General features: G+C 38.9%; 1 protein-coding gene across 1 annotated transcript in view; it reads right to left on the bottom strand.

Moving 5' to 3' along the window:
- Window positions 1-421: 421 nt before the first annotated feature.
- grid1a (glutamate receptor, ionotropic, delta 1a) overlaps window positions 422-25,480 on the bottom strand; it is a 261,978-nt gene continuing 236,919 nt past the window's right edge. The window contains exons 10-17 of the mRNA XM_042433678.1: window positions 23,443-23,544; window positions 22,040-22,237; window positions 19,795-20,125; window positions 16,962-17,100; window positions 10,364-10,559; window positions 7,627-7,793; window positions 5,830-6,070; window positions 422-924 (exon numbers count right to left, since the gene is read on the bottom strand). Of these exons, the coding sequence (XP_042289612.1) occupies window positions 487-924; window positions 5,830-6,070; window positions 7,627-7,793; window positions 10,364-10,559; window positions 16,962-17,100; window positions 19,795-20,125; window positions 22,040-22,237; window positions 23,443-23,544 (1,812 nt within the window). The 3' untranslated portion in view covers window positions 422-486. The remainder of the gene's footprint in view (window positions 925-5,829; window positions 6,071-7,626; window positions 7,794-10,363; window positions 10,560-16,961; window positions 17,101-19,794; window positions 20,126-22,039; window positions 22,238-23,442; window positions 23,545-25,480) is intronic.

Here is a 25,480-nt window from a genome sequence, read left to right as displayed (position 1 = left end):
ACACGTCTCAGTGTTTTTGTATTATACTTTTTATTTTTTTCATATGAAACAAATCAATTCTTCCAATGTCTTTGAAGTGTGAAATGTCTTTTTTATCATGAATTCTCACAGTACATTCAGTTAATGTTGATCTGAAAGAAAACATCTTTGAACTTGGCACTTAGAAAACAACCACAAAGAATTGTCACCTTTATTCATTTAGAACAAAATTTACAAAGCCATTCAAACAGTCATTTTTTTAATACTTTTATGTTTTTTAAACTCAACTGTTGAGAATATTCAAAATACACTTTTTAATGTTGCTTCTCTCTCTCTTTGTACTTACAAATATGTACAGTAAAGTCTTGTCGTCATGTGTCGTCCCACCGACTCGTCATTACTGGTCGTCATAAAAATCCTTTTTTAGTGTTTTATTTATATCTCTTCACACTGTTCAGCTCTTCACTCTTCTTTTGGAGCTCGAGTGTCTGTGAATGTTCGGCGTGCTCAGATGGATGTCCCGTGGCTGGGCTCGCTGGCTTCTGGGATGGGTCCTCCTGGCACTGGTTGGTAGGACATTGGCATGGGTGTCTTGACTGGGCTCTGCCGGAAGAGCCCCCCATTGGGTGCCCTGTGTTTGCAGCGGATAGAGGGCATGGTGGCACTGCTGAGTGGCAGGGGCAAGGTCCTGCCACCGACTGCGCCCAGTGTCCTTCCTGCCCCATGACCCTCCTGGAGGAAGGTGGTCACAGAGAGGGGTGGTGGCCCCCGATGGGATGGGTAGTCCCTTGCAGACAAGACCTCCAGGGATTGGCTGGGCTGCATGCTGCCAATGTCCAGGGCAGAGATCTCGATAGACTGACCTGGCAGCTGCTTGTGGGCCAAGTCTTCGTCCAGGAGGCTGTTCAAACGCTGGTGGACCTGTTCCAGGTTCACCTCTTTGTCCTAAAGACAGATTAAAAGAAAGGCAGAGCCAGAGAGAGTGGGATAGGTTTTAATGGAAGAGAGAGCAGGGATGTAATTAAGTAGGAGTGTGATAAAGGATAAAAATGTGCAGTGAAAAGGGTTAAGAGGTTTAAAGATAGAATAGAATGGAGAGAGAGTGAAAAGACAGAGAGAGACGGATTACAACAGTTGTCTGAAGGATGCTGTAATAGCAGACCTGCTATCAGCTTCATTCAGGAAGCCCAAACATTTAAAATGAATAATATACTAGAATTTTTCAAGCAGCCAACATTGAGAGACATTACCTTAAAATACTAAATCTTAAATATGGAGTTGTAAAGGTAATGTCTCTACTTCTGAAATGAACTTAAAAGAAGATGTCTCTTCATGCAGAAGTGTTTAAATTTTCTACACGATTAGGTGTCCACACATCCATAGTAGGTGACTCTTGCATGAAGAGCATCAGTTGTTAACAAGACAGGCTCTAATGGATGCACAAATCCAATGAATCAGACTCCGTGAGACAATAAAATTGAAATGAAGACATAGATAGCTCATGTCAGTTAATTGAAATAGTTGAAATTATAAAAGGGTCTTTAAGAATGTTTCGTTTTCCGAGCATGAATGAGGCAACACAAATATGGGAGAGGAGAGGGAGAAGCCAAATAAATAGCTCATTATTGTTAATCAGACACATTTTTCAACAAATGTTACCACGCCTGTTTTTGGCTGCATCCTGCCCTCCACACAACAATATTTTATTCTACCATCATGCACCCATTTAGGTCAAGACACACTGAGGACAGACAAGACAAAACAAAAACGGCAGAAAACAGGAGAGACCATGAGGTGAGATGACAGATGAAGCGACTAAAATCTACCCCTGCCCGGCCCCATGCCCCGCCCCCTCGCCCTGACACAGCCAATGACCATCCAGTAATGTCAGGCCGCTCCTGACCTGTGTCAAGAGCCTCGGCCTCCTCCCAGTCTCTCTCTCTGTCTGTCCATATGTCCCGCCTCCCTTCTGGTGAAGCACTTGTTATGTCATTATATGTCAATGGACCAGAAACCCTTTCCAGACCGAAATTCTTAGTGACCTGCTGAAAATCATAGACAACCATACATAACCAAAATGGTCCCATCTGAATCTGGATATTGACATATAATTGCAATAAACTGATACTCAAGTACTTAAAGGAATAGTTCAACATCTTGGGACATACACTTCTTAGGTTTCTTGTTGAGAGTTAGATGAGAAGAATGATACCACTCTCATGTCTGTGTGTTAAAGTCCAACAGAAATCACATTTAATCATCCCATTTTTCAGTCAAAAATTATGTCAACATGTTTTTTAAATGTATTAATAATTTTGTATTAATTAATATTATGTAGTATTATTATAGTATTAGTATTATTGTAGTATTATTTTGAAAAATATCAGAAATGCTCCTCTTCAGCTTGCAGGCTACCAGTACTGCACTTTACTGAACGGAGACAAAGTAAACAAACGGCTGTAGCTACAAGTCACGGACAGACAGTGTGTTGCTAACAGGGATTTTGAAGGGCAATGACCAAACCAGCATCTAACAAGTCCAAGGTGACGTTTTCTGGTATGTTTCCATGCTGTTTAATGCTGCAGCTAATAGACTATGTAGCCTCTGTGCACTTTTCCCCTGTGAATGTTTATTTGGTGGCCCGTTCAACAAGCTAAGGTCAGGGTTTTCCCTGCCTATGGGCCGCCTTTGGCTGCTGCCTTTGTTGAAAATTCTGGTATGTGACATTGACGGAATGAAAAAGGTGGAACTCAACTGCGAAGGCAGTGCAGCGCCCACACAGTCTACAGCGTGTACACGCTAGATTATCTTGTAATTCATCTTCAAATCAGGCAGCGGTTACAAGCATGAGTTGATTTAATGACTAAATAATTACCTTTTGCGAGACAACTGTGAAGTATTTTGTGAATAATTTTCTATATCGTCACTCAGAGACTAATATTAACTCAGGGGAGCAGCGAACTCCAGCAGTTTCACCGCAAAAATCCTGCTCAGCGTGTTTGACAGCGCTTTCCTCGTAGCTGACGTGCAGCGGAGAGGCTGCTCTCCACTGCTGGAGACATGACGTTAATAACAACACAGCAGAGCACTCCGCCTCCTCCTCAGTTTGTTATTCTCATACAGGCAGGAGACTGTAAGATGCTTTAAATTAATTAATTAATTAATTAATGCATTTAATGTTTTAAAATGGAAATTGACTATTTATCTTATCTGTCAGTTATGTTTCATATTGTATTAAGGGCACCAGTGAATGGTTTGGCACACAGTATACTGGAGCAGGAGACTGAAAATAGTATCGCTTTTTCTATTCATTCAATCGAGAATCAGTTTTGAATCAAGAATCGATTCTGAATCGAATTGGCACCCATGATAGTATAAAATCGGGAGATAAACATATCGTGCCAGGCCTACAGAATAAACGTCATGTGGCACAACCTTTATTTTTCATCTTTTTATTCCATCTTAAAAAATTTAAAATTTAAAATCCCTATGGACATGTATGTCAAATTGTGATTTTTTTTTTCACTTACGTGCACAACACTCTGAAGGTGTGTGACTGCACACACAAACTGTGTACACTGCACCATGCGCGTTCTCCAGCCTTTGCCACCTTTGTCTCAAAAAAATCCAGGGAAAACCCTGAAGGTGCAGGACAAGATGTGCATTCATATTTATAAGTTAGATAAGGAGACTTTAGCAGGAAAGCTAATGTGGGTTGTTGTTCAGAGTCTGTGGCTCTTGTGTTGTGTAGCAGGATGCTATCAGGCTCAGTGCGACCATCTGCTCTGCCCATGATAGAACGCTACTTTATCACTTTATGAGATTTGATTTGATAAGATATGATTTACTGTATTGAAATAAGGTCTCCAGCTATGCAAGTGGTTGGCAGAATGGTATGAAATCTAAATAATGTAAAACTAGGGGGCACAATCATGAAATCAATAAATTTCTCTCTTTTGTTTTTTTCTCAAAGGATAACACAGGGCAGGACAAGGGATTTACAGATATGTATGCTATAGTAGACAAAGTAGGCAATTTAATTTCAGTTGGACTTTAAGTATGAAGCTACAGCCATGAAACAGTTAGCTCAGCTTAGCATAAAGACTGTAAGCAGGTGGAAACGGCTACATGTTCCAGCTTCATAGTTGATGCACTGAGAGTGGTATCAATCCTCTTGCCTGTTTTTTGGCAAAAAAAGAGAATAAGCGTATTTCCCAAAATGTCGAACTATTCCTTTAAATGGCTTGTGTGCTTAGGCTTGCAGGAGGGTGGCTGTCATAATGCCCACATACTCTTTGTTCTTGCTGTCATGGTGCTATTGATGCTTTGAACAATTTACAGTGATACTCCACCCACATCTGTTGAATATTAAACACTCTTGAAAGGTGTTTGTAAAAAGTTTGTAGTGTGAAGAACAGTATCTGTAGTCAGCTTGAATTCATGACTGTTAAGCTGTGTATTTGGCCATATTTAAACAGTGCTTGATTTGAGGAAAAATTCATTTTGAATTTACCTTGAAACGGGGAAAATGCAAATCCTCACATTTGAATAGCTTCAACCAGAGAATGTTTAGTATTTTTTCATTATAAAATAAGTGTTTTCAAAATTGCTCACTGCTTATTGGTCTGGAATATGTACTGGAATAACTTGGACTGGAATAAATTGAAGCATCGTTTTTATACATTTCTACGGATATTTTGATACTTTTTGTTTGCCACCATTGGATTAAACTGTAACCATGTAAACTACAAACTTTTTACAGCAATTTCAAACCTACAAAGGGTGTTTGATGCTCTAAAGATAGATTTGGGGCGTAATATCAATTTAACACATGTCTACAAACAATACTAGAGGTTATATCCGTGATTATACTCAAACAACAACAAACGCTATAATTAATGAGACAGTGAATGTTTGGCTTTTCTGACTCTCACATGACAGCAGTATGTGGTTATTATGAGAGCAGCTGCACACACAAGTCTGAAATAGAAATCAACAGCAGTAACTCAAACTCTCATGTGCACAAAAAACCAGCATTGGTTTGATTTACTGTGTTTTGTCAGGACAGGACTGGGCCTGAAATGGGTGGCCAGTGGTTCTTATTGGATTGTTGGACTGTCAAGTCAAACAGGCAGGTCAAGGCTCTTTAGCATCTGCTTTTGCTCACACTTTAGTTTAGGGATCCATGTCAAGCCTTAGTTGTCTGGACGCCTCATGCAGAGGGGCTGCCCAGTCGACAGCAGCAAGATGAAGTCAGAGCTCTACAGCATTAAGACTTGAATGGATTAGCTAAAGAGAGCTATTGTACGACTGAAGCACTTATCGACTCAGAAGTACAATTCCAGTATGTGGTTTTGAATTTGCAATTCAACATTATATTTACTGTTATTCCAGCTGTGGTTCTCTCACATAAGCACCAGTTACTATGATTGTTTGTTCAGAACAAAATGTAGACAATTAATGTTTTTTATGTGTCAGTATGAGAGAGAATCACAGTGAGTGTGTTTAAGAGAGAAGCCTCAGAAGTCCCTAACAAAGCACCCCAACCTTTCTCCCAACATGAGAAGGAATGAGTAGATTGATCACATGATGTCTGGACTATCATCAGGGGCACACCTATTATAACTGGGTGTACTGCAGCTCTACTAAATCGGGGCTGGCGTCAGCGCCTGCTGGATCCATAAAGTAGAGTGTGGCAGTGGCATCTCTGGGCAGGACCGGGGGGCCCGGGGGTCTGGGTCTCGACCGGGGCCTTGGTGGGGCAGGGGGACCCGTGGTGGCCACCATGGCCCGGTTCTGGGTGAGCAGGCTTGGGCCTGGGCCCTGGCCCGGCGAGTTGCCAGTGGTCACCTCTTTGGGCTGCTCTCTGCGGCAGTGGTTGCTGTTCCACCAGGTCTCCAGTGCAGCCACCAGGAGGGCCAGCAGCAGCCCGGCAGCCAGGATACAGAACACGCCAGCAAAGCTGTGGAGACGCAGCGCCCTTCCCTCCGGCTGGGCATCTGCATGGCTCTGGAGGTCACAGCGGCCTTTCTTTGGCCACCATTTCTGCTTTAGGATGTCGAGGTCACCTTTTTCCTGAAGCTCCAATATCCTGAGGAGAAAGATTAAGTAGTTCTTTCACACAGAGTAGGTGCACGGTTTCATGTAACAGCACCACAGGAAACATAATTCAATAGTATTGAGTCATTTATATTAAATGCCGGCTAATCAAATTACAGAAAATTAAATCATTTTCAATGATAACCATGAAGGAAAATGAGAAAATCAATAAAGACTACTCAGAATGACTATAATTATACGATAATACTGTGTAGTCATGCAATAAAACTAATGAAAGGGGGAAAAAATACTGTTAATGTTCAGGTGCTGAATTAGCATTGATTCTTAGCTCTTTAAAGACCCACGGTCAGTTAAAATGCAGAGGGAAACACATGATGTTGATGCATTGCTGAAACAATTTCTAAATGCTAACAAGAGCTAAAAGACCAGTCCTGTGTAAACAATGCAAAGAAAAACAATCACAGCTTCAAGATTAATTAGTTTCATATCAAATTGTATATGCCTGGAAACAAAGATGACCAAATACTACAGTCAGCTCATTAGTTAGTACACAGACAACAGGGAGGAATGGATGGATGTTGTGGAGGAGAATGATGACAGCCGAGTACAAACAGAGGCGAGACCGTGAATCTGTCCCATTGGGGTGGTTAGCGTTCAGCACAGCCATTATTCAGCCTCTTCAATGGTGACTGACATGTATGTATGTGTGCATAAGCTTGCACATTCATTCAGAGCAAAAAGTCACACTCAGACATGTGTACGCACAGCTGCCAAAGCTTTTGACATATAGTCATTTGTACACATTTATATTCATGAAACATCACAACTCCAGACACCCTAAAATGTTCACCATTTTTTTTCCTACAAGTGATGTATTTAAGATCTTTCACCGAGTCTGTAGTTTACAGGATGATCAATTCTCCCATTTTAGACAGTGTTTCCGCTGAATTCATATTTTACGTGGAGAAAAAAGTTTGCAGCTTTGATTTGAAATTCACTTCTATCAATCTTGTGAGACTGCATTGAAAATGTTTGGAGCGACAAATTTCGAGTTTCATATCTGGAGAAAAAAAGAGATGCACAAAAAAAAAAACGAGCAAATAAAATGGACTGAACATATGAAATTTGTACTTGCATGCATGCTTAATCCAACAGATTTAAATTTATTATTATTATTTAAAGGAATAGTTCAACATTTTGGGAGATACACATATTCACTCTAAATTCACAACCTCCAGGGAATCACTTTTTTGTAAGGATTAAATAAAAGAGATATAACATCTATGTTGGTGAGCTTTAGAGGTGCTGGTAGCTGGATTTTGTTACCTTCTTTCAGAGTCAGGCTAGCTGTCTCCCCCTGTTTCTAGTCTTCAAGCTAAGCTAACCCTCTATAGCTTCATATTTATTGCACAGACATGAAAATGGTAATGATCTTCTCATCTAACTTTTGGCAAGAAAGAGTGTGTATTTCCCATAGTGCTGGATTATTCCTTTAAAAGGTGGCATGATACAAAATTTGGTAAATTTTAGCTGGTGCTATCATTGTTATTTTCACAATTAATATTAAACTCTATAAAAAATACATACTTCTGAGAGAAGAGGTCTCTGTAAGGACTGCCGTGCTGCAGGGCCATGCCGTAGCCTCTGGTGCTCATGCCGTTTCCTGCTACAGTCAGAGTGCAGTCGTCGTCTGTCAGAGCAGCATATTCTACCACCGCCATGTCCCACAGAAAGGCATATGACTCTCGCTTTGTCTGGATAGTTTAACAAAAAGACCCCGAGACACACACACACACACACACACACACACACACACACACACACACACACATACACACACACCACAAAAGACATACACAAAGAAGAATTATGTGTAGGTGTGTAAAGCAGAGTGGCACTAGCTTAGCTGAGAAACATCTTAAATGAGTTGAATAGCTCTTTGACAAAGATCAATTCAAGATGGTATCGTACAGACAAGCAAAACATTTTTTGCTACATAACTAGATACAGCACACAAATACAAACTATGCAAAACTGTCCGCTTAAAGATGCAGACTGTGATTTTGAGGGACTATAGCTTTTAAGTCAAGTGAAAAATGTTATTCCTCTGTATTGTCATATACAAATCTCATTATTTTTTCCTTTGATTTTCATGGTTAAACCTGCCTATTTATGAACTTTTTCCTGTTCATGTGCCCAACATCATGTTTGAATCAGAATGCCATTTGCCTCAGACTTTCATTCATCACATTAGGAGAGAATTATAAAAACCTGACCGCATGACTTCATTTATCTTTGCTTTTTTACCCCTGGAACCCCTGTAATAGAGGGCACATGGTGCACAGGAAGATTCTTTTACTGTGGAAAAACGTATTGAGTTGAACAAACAATAGATCTCAGTCAGCATGCAAAAATATATTTGCACAGAATTATACCAATATTAGACCAAATATTAGACCAAATATTGTATAGCATGCACAACACTAGACTTCTTTACTAAGATGAATAAAATAGTTGCATCCCTATTTCTTCTAGCATTGCATTATTTTGTGTGCAGCATATTTTAAAAGACATGATCATGTGCTGGAGCCTTAAGCACATAATAGAGAATATGTAGAACAAAAGATGAAAATCTGTCTGAAATCATTTGGATTTAGATTTTTTGTGTGTATACACTGCTCTGGCTTTCTTCCCTGTGGTGTGTATACATCTTGCATCTTCCAAAGAAGACTGTGCTGTCAACAAATACAGCTGAAGAGCCTTTTCACCTCACATCTCATTAGGACTACACAAGGCTCACTCACCTTTAATAAATAAAGAGATTCCCATCTAAGTACCGTATAAAGTGAGGTCAAAATGAGGTACATGCAGTAGGTTGTGAATTGCAAGCTATGGGGAGCTCTGTAGTAATTCAGTAATTAAAATGACTTCTCATCAAATATGTTTGGAGTTGGATTAAAAACAGAGTTGTTTTCCATTGATATATGTAACTGCAATGCAAACTGGCTTGACTACACCAATAATAAGGCAGTTTAATTAAAAGTGTTTATGTCTAGACTTCACTGTAATTTGTTTAATTATGGATTGTTCCTCAATCTGCAGTTTGTATATGTGTGACAGAAGTTGTGAGTTTGTGTTTTATTGGTTAAAGGGGGAGAGAGAGACAGACGAGAGACTGCATGAAATTTAAATTCAGTAGCGTGGTAAGTTTTTTGAGAGTTGTGGCTTACCTCTGTGAATCAGGGACAGTAATTATTTCACTTTCAGTTTATTCCTACCTGGTTGTGGTCACGGTAAAACTCTACAGTTAATTATCATCAAGGCTGAGTACGCTTCCAAGTATTAATTTCCTCTGAATAGAAGATATAATTATAAGTCCAACATAACTTATTCACCAGGATTTACAGTTTCTGAAAGTCAAGACAATTCTTTAATTGCCTGCTTCTTTCTTGCAAAAATGTAGCTGAATATACACTCACCGAGCACCCGTGCAATCTAATGCAATTGAATACAACAGCTCTGCCATAAATTCTACTTTTACAAAGCTTATACAGTTTCAGTTTTTGTTGGCATTGTGAGAAAGGTGATTATTCTTCTTCATGTTAATTATTGAGGTCGTAGTGGGTCTTGGTGGTATACTGGAGTGCATTATATTGAAAGGTGTTCCAAATATTTTGTCCACCCCATTAACATGCATTTAATTGCACAGGTGTTCCTAATAAAGCACTTGGTCAGAGTATATTTTACTTTGTGAGTTTGAACTGAAATGATTTGTTAAATAATTCATACTTCATTAACACTTCAGAAACAACGGATTTGATTAAATATGCCTTTTAAAATGGCACCATCCCTCTCCAAGCCAAATGTTATTTTAAGTTACAATATCAAAGATCTGATGTCAGTCAGTTGGCAGTTGGCACCTGGGACGCAACGCTAGCAGAGACTGGATAAAACAGTACACCGCTTCACACAAGTGAGTTGAAGAGCGAGTCTGTTGCGTTAGCCCCACCTACTCTCTCTGGTGGACCAACCAGTGCTGGGTGATGGAAAATGCGTCACTAACTGTGCACCATTAGTGATTTTTTTTTTTTTTTTTTTTTTTTTCCAGAGAATGTCGCCACCAACACCCAGTTCATAATACTGCAAATGCAAGGGCTTTCATCAGTGGGCCATAGGCTCAATCACCATTGTTATCTCATTCGGCAGTAGATAGTGACTTAACAGACATTTATTTAAATCTTGGATTATGACTTTAGAATATAGTTTTTTTGTTGTTCCCTGTGAACAGCATGTATTCTTTGTGGAGACTAAAGTAAATACTCACCTTCTTGATGCCCTCCGATGGGCTGGAAACAGAGTGCTCAAAGCCGTTGTTTTTGTTGATGGTCTTCCAGAGCTCAGCAAATGTGCTGTCCTGCTCCAGAGGATTGGTGCCTTTGGCCTGGAAATACTCGTACACAGCTGAGTCCCTGACTGTTCCATACACCAGGTCCACTTGCTTGGACAGGTCTTGGAAAGACCTACAGTCAGAGTCACATCAGCAAGTTAGTTTACCAGATTTGATAGAAGATTGTGATGGAAAAACAGGAAACAATTAAAATCTTTACAAAATCTTTACAACATTTCAGTTTGTCTCATGTAGAAAACTAAACCGACATGTTTGCCAGCAGAAACTATGACTACTATGGAAGATAAGTATCATAAAAACAGTGTGAATTCATTTGCATGAATCTACAGAGGATATTAAGAGGCTAAATAACCAGTTTGCCCTTTTTTACTTTGGAACTTTGAGGTATATTAAGTTACAAACAGTAATAGCAGAAAACCGTCATTAAAATATAGGCCTGATGTGCCCAACTCACAGCATCAGACAACAGCAGTTATTTTGTCATTTTTATTGTAATAATCTGTGTTAAAAGACCTCCATCAGTTTGAGAGCACATCAGGTTCCAAACTGGTATTTTAAAATTTTGGTACTGGGGATACGATTTGTTTGCATTTGGATCACACAATTATTTTGCCCATGTTTTCTGCCAACAGAGCTGTCGCTGCCTGCAGTATGTCAGTTTCTGGAATGACAAGCATGTCTTGTTGTAATCCCAATATGATGCAAGAAATCACACACTTAGGAAACACTTGTGGTATTAAGTCAGAAAATATGCATGTTCAAAACACTTGATTATTAAACAATTAAATTACCCCCTTTTGCTGCTATGAATGACATTTGTATGCAAATGTGTTGTGTTTCACAATATCTGACACATTCAGACTTCAATCTTTTTATACTTCATACTAGGCGTCGATAATATGAATAAAATCTTCCATTACCCGGTATGCAGAATTTATTTTGTAAGAGCGATAAATACAGTGAATTAATAAGTACATTTTCCAAAATTTCAGTTGAGAAACAGCCTATAGATAAAACAGTCAGATGTCTGTATCATTATTCTACTGAATGTATGGCACTACTGTTTATGTAGGATTTTAAAACATCTGACTGTGGTGCCCACACCAGTAAAAGAAAAGACGCTGTGTTAAAAAAGGAGTTCACGCTGCTACCAACAGTCTTCTCATTACTCCCCCTAAGCCATGTGTTTTGGCTCATATCCTCTCATACACAGAATTTTCCCTCTATTTAGAATTCAAGATTTAACTCCCTCGTGGTTCACTCCATCCAATCAGTATGCCTAAAACTACCACCCCCATCTCTTATGCACATTGGAGCAAATCACTAATCAGCGTACTCTTTATCAACCAAATGAGCTGCACCTGTAGTGTGCAGCCTGCTGCCTCTGATACCGATGCCAAAATTTTCCCCAACCACCACTAACCCCAGCACCATGACTCCAACCAGATTCAGAGTAATGATCACCAGGTTGGTTGGGTTACGTTGCTGACTGATTATTGGGTTCATCGCCCTGATTGGGCATTAACTCATGATAGAGTCTGCGCCAAACTCTAATCTACTTTTCATGAGCCATCCTTAATATGTTAAAACTAGTCTCTCCTGATTGAAATGCCTATTATGCAGATGTTGTGTGGGCAATAAGACATGGGGCTCCTTGCAGAAGCGGTATTTTATATGTGTGTATATATATAATTGCCAATTTTGTACAGAATCATATTTGCTAAATGGCAATGTCTACACAGAAGATTACCTACTTCCTTGACTGCTATTGGGTTGATATGTTTGACATTCTGCCTGTTCATTTTCTACATGTCTTCAGAAAATCAACACATTAGAGTCGAATCAGAATGTTTATACAGCTAAGATTGTCTTCTCTCCAATTTCCAAAAAAGTGAGAGAATCAAATAGCTTATCTCAAGATGATGATGTTGGACTAATTCAACCATTTAATTAGAAGCCTATATGGTGTAGCAGTGGTTTTTGGGGAAAGAGCAAGCGAGAGAGACTGAAACGACTGATTAGATATTTCATGGTCTCCAGCTTATTCTGTCCGATTAAACCGCAAGATTTACTGCAAAGAGTAAAATTTTTTCTGCTTTAATTTTGTCTAACGGCTTACTTTTATCTAACTACACAAGCATTGTTAACCATTCTGTGGAACTATAGACATCAGATAAATCAACACCATAAATATTTACATCCCCCAGCTGGAGTGAATGGAATAAATACAAGAGGTGAAGGCCCGTGTGTTGTAAGAAAAATATCAAACAATAGACAGATGGAGGAACATTTAACAATCAAAGATAAAGCGCTAACAAGTGATGATAATTTTGGGCTATTCAAAGTAGATACTTTACATATACTGAAGACATCTGTCACCCATTTTAAGCACTTTCCCTTCTTTGCCTTTTTCTTTCATCAAAGAAGGGCAACATACACTTAGATTCACAATCAATACAGAGAGGCCCAACCCCAGCCCTCTGTTCATTAGCTATAATGGCCAAACAAAGATTGAAAAAAGCACACCAACAACCACACACACAAGCACTCCACATTTAATTTATATCTGTCTCCTATTTCTCTCCATCTCTGCCACAGAACTGCTACATGCATATAAAGAACAGTCATCCGCCTCCTCTCATGTGTGCATGTCACTAATTTCCTTCAATGGGCGTTCTTGTTGTAATCAAATGAGCTAAATGGCTGGCAGCACATGGTCATGGATATATTTATCTTTATGAATGTAATATTATAGCCTTAGTTTATAAGTTCTAATCATTGGTTTTTAGATTTTCAACATTTTATTCTTTATTATAATTTTCAGTTTTTCAAAATTTTATTTCTCTATTTTTCTTTTTATTCTTTGTTTTAATCTTGCTATATGAAGCATTTTGAGCTGTATGTTTTAATGAAAGTTGCTGTATAAATAAAGTTGAGTTGATTGATACAACATTAAAAACAAGGGTTCAGCCAAAGAGTTCCCTTAATTAGTATTGTCTCGTGATATCCTGAAGGACAAAAAAGTTATGAAACTAATCCGACTTTCTCTCTTACACTACCTCAGGAGAACAACATAAAAATAGTTTTATATTACAGAACAACATTTCACCTCTGTGCCCCAGGGCGTAGGCGTTTTGTAAAGGCTTATTTACAGACAAACAAAAGGCGAAAAAGCCATGGGTTTGAAGTATTTAAAGACATTTTCTAAAATGTAAAATGTTGGCTTTAGTAACCATACTATGTTCAGACAAAGTTGATATCGGATCCCATCGCACCAAATTAATGTATCATCCACACACACATTTAGAAACATGAAGAAACACACCACATAGAAGTGGAAGATACTTATTCTATCTAAAAGGAGGATATTTTGTCTCTTTTGGCACCCTCGCTGCTGCTTTTTGGCTGTATATCAGTGTCTTTGACTTGTGGAAGAAAGGAAGTTGATTTCTTGAAGAATCATAAAAACAACTTGATTTTTAAATGCTTTTTAAAATTCAAGTCATATCTGGCACAATCTCTCTAAGATTTGGACATTGTATTTATGTTGTTGGACAATTTACCAGTACTTCATATTTTAGCTTGGGTCATCAAGTATAATTAAAACCTAGGTTATCATCAAGGTGTCATCTGCATAAAAACAGACATTACATTTATAGATGATGTTGCAGGTGAAGTTGGAGCACAGAGAGATAAAATGACAATGACAGCAGTGAGGGAAGCCTCAAGGTACAGTGCATCTGGAGAGGACAATGAAAATCTGCTATTGTAATTAAGCAATACAAATTATATTCCTCATTGTCTACTTAGACATGGGCCATTACAAACCCGCCTTTCTGTCCAACCACAACGACTACCAGCTCCCAACATTCTTGCACTGCTCTTAGCAGAAAGAATAAAATGATAAAAAATGTTTGCATCCTGTTTCTAAAAGAGCTTGATTCCAGCTCTGTGACCTGCCCCCTGACTGTGTCCTCTGGGAAAGGCAGTGTTGCATAGTCTCTCCCCATGGGAGTGGTGAGTACCCTTCCTTTTTCGAGCTAACATTAAGCCAAGGGCAGCAATGGCCCCACACAAAAGATCAAATTTACAGTGTAAATGTCCTGTGGAATCTGTCCTCCAGTGGTTCTACAATGGTGCAAAAACAGTTGCCGCCCTCAAAGGAGGTGAATTGCTGGTCAGAAAGAAAAGAGCAAAGTTTCCATTTTACCTGACCTTTAGGTCTGTCTGTGAAAATGATACAAAGGCAGTAAGTTCTCCCTCTCTGACAGGGCATGGACACCAGCATAAATCAGGACTCAATTTGACCTCATAGAACTACAGTAGGGTTGCTATACCTAACCAGTGGGTCATTTAAAAAAAGGACAACTAGGGAGGGACAACTAAGGACAATTAAGGACAACTAAGGGCTAATCCAGAGTTGCCCACTCTGTCTTTTTATGTGGTAAATTAGAACTTTGTTTGTTTTGTATTTTGATTCAAAAGAAAACCTTTCATTAATGTGCCAAATAGATACCCTCTTTGACTGTGGGTAATGTTAGTCTCTTAAAACATTAAGTGGGCAGGTAGAGAACCACAAACAAGAGGAAGAAGAAAATAGTTTAAAAAGACTTAAAGTGGCCAATTTTTTTCATTAAATCAAATAACTTCCATTCTGGAGGTTAGATCTAAGGTGTTATTTCTTCTGTCTCTGTAATAAAAGACAGCAATCACTTTGCTGCTCAGATGTGACGCCAGACATACAAATATAGTTTAAAAAATTAATCTGATCCTTCCAACATGTGAATCCACCTGTCCTCAGTGCGACCATGACATTTTTTTCTCCTGATAATTTAGAGGTTAGACAGATTTACTAAGCCTACTGGCAAATTATACTTTGCGTCACAAAATGCTGTGTCACAATAAGTTCTCAAGAGTGGTAACACTAACACATATTATGTAATTGGGAAGTGGAGCAGTAGAGTTAATTTGAATGTGCTGCTTCTAAGAAAGACCTAATGCTGGGCAATTTAAGAGGTGTCTCATGGATGTCAGGAAAGCAATGGAGTACAAATGAAAGAGCAAGTTCTCTTCTACCTTAGCTTGGAATACTGGTTGGAGAAATTTATAAAAATATTATGGAATTGCAGTTATATCCTCTATGCTCATATACTGTATGTAAGGCAAGGCAACTTTTTTATATAGCACATTTCATTGATTTCTTTACAGACACAAACAAACAAAAAAATTTAGTGTGTGAGAAAAATGTTGTACACTTGAAGATTTATTAGCTTTTAACTCCAGAACATTTTATCTCTCAGGCTTGTTTGCTTCAAAATCTGTTTGGATATTAGCAAACCAGTGAATCCCACACAGAGTACGTGTTATATCAAGTATTTACTACTGAGAACAGCAGAGAGGGATATGTACAGCATGAGTTTGGATTGTTCCAAGTCAAAACTTGCTTCGCTGTGTACTTTCCACCACCCCCCTACACTACCTCCTACATATAATTATTTGCAGTAATATTGATTTTATTCCCTAAACTGTACAAAACTATAAAATGTAAGATGTGAAAGTTGAGTAAACACATGCAGACAAGGTCTCTTCACAGGTGAGCTGTGTGCTGTTTAGCATTCACTCTCTCTCCTCACATGTCCACATGTGGCTATTTGTTCAACAGAAGACAGACCCAATACAATCAAATGCCCCTCTGCCCATTCTATTGGGAGAGACAGCACACCAAATTGGATTTACTGACAAATAACATTTGGACTGAGGACAGGTGAGTTGTTAGGCAGTGGGTCAAAAATTACAGAAAAGCAGATAGGCCAAACAAGTGCAGCTGACAAGAGATGCACACAGATGAGCTTTCAACCTGAGCTACAGCGGTTGTTGCTGTAGTTAAAATTACCGCAGTATGTACTGTAATTTATACTATGTTTTGAAAAATATTATTCTGTTAGTTCCACTAAACAAAGATGTAACTATAATAAAAAAAGCATACTTCAAGAGCCATACACTTAAGGTTCACACAGACTATGTTAACATGAAAGCACGCAGAAGCAGAAGCTTTAAGTGCTCAAGGTGGTTAATATTTTTAAGTTGAGGAAATATACTAGTATTTTTAAATAGTCCTTGTCCTATAAAGTATATTTAAGTGGGTCAGTTACTTCATCGATTGAAAATAAACTCACGTACAATAATTGTCATATCTTCACATTGACACACATACAATATTTGACAGTGAATTTAGTTTACAGAATGTACTATTTTCACAGTAAGATTGATAATATAAATAAAGAAATAACTGCTGCAAGTGTAATTTCTGTGCTTTTGTCATTCTATACCACAAAATAATGAGACAATTAGAGTAGTTTTGTATTGCACATATACTTGCAGAACATATGCAGCACTAAATGAACCAATCCTTTTTGACAAGTTAAATCCCCTGTTTTGTCAGAGCTCCACAATAACTGAACTTGAGTTCAAACAATGTAATAAAGAAATGTGAATTGAAAGTATTGTGTCTTACCGGACAGCATTGTCCATGCGTGACACAGTGAGGTAGGCAGCCAGGTTAGCTGTGTAGGACGAACACACAATGAGGGTGAAGAGCCACCAGCTGCCCATGACGATACGCAGCGCTACCGACCCCAGGATGGAGTCACTGCCTGTGGAGGTGCAGGTATAAACACACAGGTATAAAACATAGAGGCACTCATTATCATCATCATCTTTACATGTACTGTGCAGAACCACCACTTTATCACCACACAATAATATATCTTATCTAGGGCTGCAATTTATTTATTTTCATTATCGATGAATCTGCAGATTAGTTTCTCAATTAAATGATTAATCATTTGGTCTATAAAACAACAGAAAAGAGTGATAAATGTCAAATGAAAAATATCATTTCGTTTCTGTTGTTTCTGATTAATTTTCCTTCAAACAACTAATTGACTAATCGTTGCAGCTCTCATCTTATCCTTAAACTAGCATGAATAGCAAGAAATGATGTGCACTGGAATCCCATTTAAAGAACACATTTTGTATATGTGATGTAGAGCCAATGATAGAGTGAATAAGGTAATGTTGCCAAAATGTGTAGGCACGCTTTATTATTATCAGGTCTTGTTACCCAATTTTATTATTTCAATTACTTTTTATATTACAAGAGAGCCAAGAAAATAAAGGCTTTTTAAATTAATACAGCACGTTTTGAGTGACAGGGATTATTTCCAGCATTTCAAATAAGCCTTCAGGAGATTGGTGACCTCAATGAGAAAAACCGAAAACAGCATTGTGTGTGTGTGAGGGGTAAAGTGGTGGTTCTGGTACACCACAGTCATACTTTCTCACCAGAAAAGGATTTCAGTGTCGTTTCTGCACATTTATAACAACCTACTGAGCATTGACTTTGTATAGTGTTTTCATGAAACTGTTCTTTTTTTTTAGGTTTGCAAATACGACTTTGGAGATAAAGTTTAATATTCTAAAAATGTTAAATGAACTAATAAGCATGTGGGTGAGCCAACCAGTGATTAGTAAGTACTCTGATACTGAAACTGACACATTTAAGTTTATACATTTTTAATCACACACCAGTTGGTGTTAAAGCTGCTACAAGTTGTAATTTTTTATCGCTTTTGAGACAATAATCATATTTGAATGCAGCAGTTGACTTATTTTGTGTAATTATTGTAAGTTTTTATCATTTATGTTCCTATGGGCTTAGTGTATTCAAACCCATGTACCCTAAAATGTTACTTGCACGCTTGTATATTCTATTACACATCCCAATCCAATTCTTTTCAAAGAGTGCAGTACTCATTTATATTCATTCAATATTCACTCCTTTTAACGTGCTTCCCTTCATGTCTTTAATCCCTTGAGGGAGGGGGGGGAGACTGGTTCATCACATTAGCTTTTCTATCTCCAGTTTCTCTCTGTCATACTGACTCTCTTTCTCTCCAAATATCCAAAAAACATCTTATGAGGTGCATGAGAAAAATGTCAGCATACATTCCAATTTTGAAAAGTAAAGCCATAGAAATGTCATCTGAAAGATTCAGGAGTGTGAAATGTAATGAAAACATATTTGTCTGAAAGTGTCACAATCAACACAGCTGTGCCCTTAGGACAGCTTGGTTAAAAAAAACTGAAGGTCTTGTCAGATGCAAAGCACTCCGGCATCAGTCATTTTTATTATACATGGCTTTGACTGATTTCTTAAGGTCAACGAATGTGAAATGTGCATCTTGAAACTGGATCTTACCCCACTGTAAAAGTCCACTGTGGTGCAGTCTCTCTCATCTTGGAAACAAATTGATTAAACTCTCTAATCATAAGGAAAAAGTGTCATTTTCATCTGTTCTCCAGGACAGTTTCAGATTTCTTTATTTCCTACCTCTCCGTGACCTCTTTATAGGACAAAAGAAAGGCAGTCCCCATTTGTAAAAGGCAGTGAGAAAAGTCAGTATGTCTGTGGGTGGATAGTTTAATCTGCACTGAACATACAACAAAACCCAGCCAAGTGTTGGCATATCATTATTAAATCATTGGGGGGATACGGTTGCCAAGTTTATGCTCTCTGACAATGGCACAGTATGCATCAGCAGTCAGATCCATATCAAAGTGACCTATGTCATCCCGAGGGAAAAAAAAGCATTTCACTTGACTGAAACAAAAAGTGGCAACGTTGGAATGCAAGCCAGAAAGAGGAGAAAAAAAGAAAGACAGAGAAAAGACGTGGAATTCAGCTTTTCTTGAAATATTGTGGGTGTTGGGTTAAAAAATGCTCATAGGCAGTGTGCCAGACTTTGATAGATGCAGTTCAGGCTTTAACATCAGTTGCTGAAGTAGTCATTTATCCAAACCGGACATACCTGGATCTCCACCAGACCTAAAGATGGGACGTTCTCCTTGACAAAGGCACCTTTAGAAAATGCAAGGGTGGGCGTTGTGCCTCACACTGACTCACTACTGAATCAGCATTTGCTGTTTACCGACATCCACATGCATTTTAATTGATTTGATTTGTTTTTATTTCAATCTTCTTTCTGCAATCCCTTTAAAATGTCTTTCTTCCCTTTTATTCTGCTTACATTTAATGTTACATTTGTGAACTGCATGGCTGGTACTTAGTGTCCAAAGATGTGCCACTGAAGGTCAAAAGCAAGCAGGTTTTCGTTCAGTCAACAATGACACACTTTATCGGTTAGTACTTTTCTGGTTGAAGGTTTAGTAACTAGTGAGAGAAATTGACTTGTGTTTGAAATGAAAACCCGCCTAACCTTGCCTCTCCACAGGAGATGACAGCTTTCCTTGCATGTAGTGGTGTCCAGACTCAAACTATCACCTACCTTGTTGTACAAAAGCACCATAGACAATCCAGATGGCGCTCTGAAGCGAGGTGGAGACAGAAGGCGGTGGATGGCCTCCTGTGTTGTTGTGGCAGCGCACTGCCTGGATGCGTCTGAGCAGGAATATCATGATGCCCACCACAGGGATGGCCGCGGCAATACACGCCCATACTGCCAAGTCAAATGGTGCCAGCAAAGAGAAAATGTTTATCTTTTCCTCTGACTTGCGCATCAGGATTCCCACTGAATAGTCCAAGTAGCGTTTGCTGAAATCCACCACACTCTCGCGCTCTGGCGTGATGGTGATGGCTGATATGGCCAAGTCAGCTTTCTGTGGATGGAGATTCATACGTTCTTTTAAGTCAACATAATATGTTTAACACTTGTGTGCATTTTTTCTTTTTGCATTTGACCTCCAGGAAGTGGTCTTGCACCAATTTGGTGTGCATATTTTCATTCCTGACCAGGGGAAACCTGTTAGTTTTATGACACTACTAAAGCCCCTTTCACAAAGGCAATCTATCCCTGAAATGTTCAGGAACATTTCCTGCATGAGGTCATGTGTGAAATGGGAGTAGGGATCGATAGTCAGGGAAATCTGTACCACCAATTCCCCACCTCAAGACCTAGTAACATGTCAGGGAAAATGCCAGCATGGCTGTGTTGTGAATGAAAGCAGTAACATTTCAGGGACAAGCACGTAAAGGGTTATGTCCGTCTGACAAAAGATGCTTTCATGTGGAGCAAGCCAATCAATCACAAGACTTGACGTGTGGTTGGTGTACTGCGAGTTGGGCGGTGCTAGGTTTTGGCTCATCTGTTTTCAACATGGTGGCTGTGTCACAAATTTTCTCATTATGGCTAAAAAGTACACTAAAATAGGTTTCTGGAAACATTTGAGGAAAGAAATAGGCAATGCAGTAACATAATCTCAATTCATATTTGATCAGGGCTGCCTAGTTTGAAAGTTTGATCTGAGTTTCGTGAGTCTTTCCCTCTTCTTCTGTTGAGTTTTATGGCGGTTGGCATCCATAAGTGTTGCATTACCGCCATCTGCTGGATTTTCCCGTGACCCATCTGTTGTGGCATTGCCATGGCATGTGTGAAAAGGCACAAGATGGAAATGTTCCTGAATGCAGCTGCATGTGTGAATAGTGAAAATCACTAGCAGTGCCTGAAATTTACCAGGACCTATGTGTGAAAGAGGCTTAACACTCTTCAAGAACCACCATCAGTCCACATTTTAAAATTTTAAGTGAGTGTATCTCCCAACTCTTTACTCAAACAACTTCTCTGTGCAGCTTCATGCTCTGAGCAAGGAGAAAACCTTTTGATTTTGGTGACACTGATCTTTCATCATTATAGACCAAACTTTGCCTTCCTTTATATAACTATTGTATTCTGTCATCTCCCCAGTACAGTTGACTCTGAAGATAATAACCAGGGAGATTATTAGGCCTTGTTCTCTTTGCTTTTGTTTGTTCTCTTGCTTATCATGAAATCAAGTTTGCATTATTTCCAGTCTGTATTCTCCTGCCTTTTCGTGAGAGAATACTGTCATCAATGTAACATGGTTTTTCTGAGTGAACATAACTCATTTCAACCCACAGGTCTTTTGAACAAAAAACATCAGTCTCTTACAGTCATTGAAGCGAAAGCATGCTGGACCTGGTGGCAGTAATCATATTGGGATTGTTGTGTTCAACACCACATGTTCACTCTGCCATTGTTCAATCACACAACTCCCTCTGATAAACAATAGTGTGAAGATTGTAGGTTGACACTTGCAGGGGAGCATGTGACTTAATAAAAAATCTCAACAAAGTGTGGGGTTTCTCTTACAGATATAGTATATAAATCTTATATAAATCTTTATTTTTCTGCTACAATGTAATGAAAAACACACAAACCTTTACCTCTATCAAAGGGATTTAAAATCACATTATCCTTATGATCCATAACAGCTTTTGTCAAGTTCTCAAACTTTCCCTCCAACAAGCAGAAATCAGACCGCAATCAGTCAATCTGTGATGTCACACACTGGAGAAAACTGATTTGCAGATAGATGCTTTTGGCTCGTGCAATGTTTTTCTGATCTTTTCCACTTTACTGAGCGTTATAATTGGGCTCCCATTTTATTTCCAAACAAGCCAATGTGGCTTGACTCCCAGAAAAAGGATTTGGACTGACATCTGGACATTGATTGACTGAGATTAAAAAAAAAAACAAAAAAAAAAACACTAACCTTGCCAATGAGTTCTCCAATCATGCCATTCCAGGATCCATTAGGGAGTGCTGAGCCATACTTCCCATCTCCGACTTGGTAGATGTCATACTTGAAGCCCAGGATCTTGGCCAGGGCATCCAAAACATCAATCGAGAAACCCTTGTATCTCTTGGGTTGGCCCAGAATGTTTTCGGCCACCATCACAAAAGGCTCTTCCTGTACAGATGAATATTGTACAATTGCTCAAAGGAGGTTTTGGAGAATACATTACTGACATAATGATAATGCCATGAAATGTGAACGTGTGCAGATTTAGTCTCTAAGACCAAGATTTATCCTCAAACTTGGGGAAAAGAGTATAATATGTGTGTACTTAATCACAAGCATGTCATTTATCAAGATGCATCATAATCTCTTCGGGGCCATATTGGCGACTGAGGCGAGGACACATTCAGTCATCTTAAGAACTTTGGGGTGACACCTTTTTATGAAGACCTTCTAAGGTGATCTAAGTCAAACTTCATCATAATAAAATAGTTTCCTCAGCAACTGTTGACCTGTAACACATGGCACTATGGCAACTGCTATGGTTCATCAATGTGGTAATTGCCATTTTAAAATTTATCGCTCCCCACCCAGGGTTCTTCTTTATGGGTTGAAAGTGTCAGGGCAGCATTAAATGGGTGAAGGAGGAGTAAAGAGAGCTGAAAAAGACAGGGAAACAGGGACAGCGAAGAGAGGGGGAGTGTTAAAGTGGGCAGGGGCAAATGACTTGATTAAGTGACACTGCCAAGAGAGAGCTGAGCAGAACTTATGTGAATAAATATGGTGCAGGTAAATCATGTGTGAAGAAGAAAAAATGAGAGAAGGGGAGGAGAAGAGTGCGATCCAGCGGAGAAAGGAAGTCGCTTAAAGACGCTGCAAGAATTGGAGAAGTTGAGGACAAGCTGCTGATTGTAGAGTTGATTTTAAGGGTGTTCTACAGATTCACAGGGACGGAGGAAAGGATATTAAAAATCCTTCTTCCAAGAGTGACAACACCAGTGACAGTTTGCAAAACCAGGATCTTGTGTTGTCCTTTGTTAGTTCTTCATCCATCTGAGGGAAACTAGGATTCAATCTTGACTGAGGCTTTTGTATTTTATCGTAAATTCTCACATAGTGAACACTTTGTTTATCTCAACTGCGGTAAGAACTGGACAATTTTTTTTGAGACAGGCTACTATTAAAGACAGGACTTCATTTATGTTTTATGTCTAAGTGTGTACTTCACAGAGAAACAAACTGCTGCTTAATCAGCGGGTGTAAAAACCAACCTCCATAAATGTGTTGATGTGTTTGCTGTGGTATTTGTGTTCTTACTCGATTATTTGCCTACTCAGGTCAAGTGTTAATACATTCAGTGTACTCCCACAACTTACCAGTAATGTTACAATCTTCAGCGTCACTCCCTGCATACCGCTCTCTATCCGATTCTCCTTTAGGCTACCATTCAAACCGCGGGTGGAGTCCCAAGATGCCAGCTGATTGGGAGAAAGAAGAATCAGATAGATAAGGAAATGAGATATATAAGGAAACCACAGTTCAGGTCTCTGAGCGACAAAGGTTAAAAAACACTTAATAAATCCATCACCGATGTAACTAAACGATGAATCCTGTGCAGTGGGGACATAAAGTGAGTGAGCCATAGCTAAAGTAATCATCCTATCTGCCATTTTGCGATTTAATTTGTAGTGACAAACAACACTGAGTGGCCAACATCTATGTAAACATCTGAGCTGGTTACCAAGACAACAAGCTGCAGCCATTAGCTTGCTATCAGGACCCTCTATTCAAGCTCTACTACTGAATGCTGCAGTGTTTTTCCACACTTGGTAAGCACTCTACTGTATAGTTACCATTAATCATACAGATTGAAGGTGGTGGTGATGAGGATGATGGTGAGGATGAGAGGGAAAGAGCAGAAGTAAAATATTAAATAATAAGAACTTTAAGTAGACATCATGCTGATTATGTAAAAATTGCAGAATGAAAAACAAGCATACAGATATAATTTTCAGACACATTACTCCTCAGTTTGAGTCTGGTGCTTGAATCTAAACTATCCCTGGACTTCCAAGCTGTCAACGTTTTGAGGTATGTCTCAAGTTGTGGAGGTGATGTTTGTTAAATTTTTAATCAGTCCTGCTGGCTGGACAAGGATTCTCAAGGATCTGACACATCATTTGGAGGGTCTTTGAGATTTGAGCTGACAGGACAAGAACGGTGGCCCAAGGCCAAACAACAGGCCTTTCTGGCCACAGCACACCTCAGTCCCCAAGCATACGTATCCCCCTGGCAGGAGCCTCATCCAGATACCTTTCCCACAAAAACAGTGTGTACTCCACAGCAATGAGACACATCTTTTAAAGCAGTAATCAGTAATCTTTTCACTTTTTAGTTTTGTGAAATTACTCAATTGAAAGTGTCCAATTATAGGTGTACTTTGTTTTTCTTCCAGCTTTTCATTTTGCATCACTGTGGTTTCTAATTACAAGCACCATCAAAAAAGAAACAACTTGTTACTTTCCATCTGTCAGTAAGTTTACCTAATTCCTATTAAATACAATTCACTCAATATAATTTACATTTCATAACCAACATTTATTCATTTATTTTTTTGTTGTAGTTGCTCATGTGAAGAACTCATTCTCTGTTACTGATGCTACATTATCACAGCTCGCGTTCAAACTAGGTAACTTCTGACGAGGAGAAGCTGCACTCGTGTCTCATTTAGGCACAATTCCACCCTGCTGAATCTTAATAAGCAGCTTATATGACTCACTCTCATCAGCGAGGGAAGGTTCATATAAAATGCTGAAAGACTGTTAGTCCTCCAGAACATGGCTCTGGACATTTCATTCAGTATTAAGAGAAAAAAGTTACCAGAGATCAAAAAACACTATTTTGTATCCTTCTGCTGTTCCCCTTGGCTACCAGTCAAGATTGATGAGAAAAACAAAATGAACAAACATAAATCTCTGTCACTGACACCATTTACAAAGGCAAACTTGAAATTACAAATGATTACACAACCAGTAGAAAACAATAATTACTACAGATGCACCAGGCAAAAACAAATGCTTTCATCTGTGAATGAAATAGAGGCATGCGAGGCGATGACAGAGGCTTCAGAAGAAAATTTCATTATGAGTGAAATCTTTTGTTCATCACAAACCATCTGCAGAGCATGTGATCCTCCAAATACTCAGTCTCAAGAGTTACACTGCATCGCTATGTACAGCTTCACTGCAAACTCCAAGTGAATCATGTTTATAACCCGCAAGCTTGTGTGGGTGAATATAAACAATTTTCTTCCCATCCTTCATGAGAAGCCACTCATGAAATGTGCCTTCTTTATCTTTATCTAAGCGCCGTATGCATGTCAACGATATGGAGATCAGTTGTTCATGGAGCTGT

Source organism: Thunnus maccoyii, chromosome 14 (genome assembly GCF_910596095.1).
Source record: "Thunnus maccoyii chromosome 14, fThuMac1.1, whole genome shotgun sequence".
Classification (NCBI taxonomy): Eukaryota; Metazoa; Chordata; class Actinopteri; order Scombriformes; family Scombridae; genus Thunnus; species Thunnus maccoyii.
This window is presented reverse-complemented; position numbering and strand designations above follow the sequence as displayed.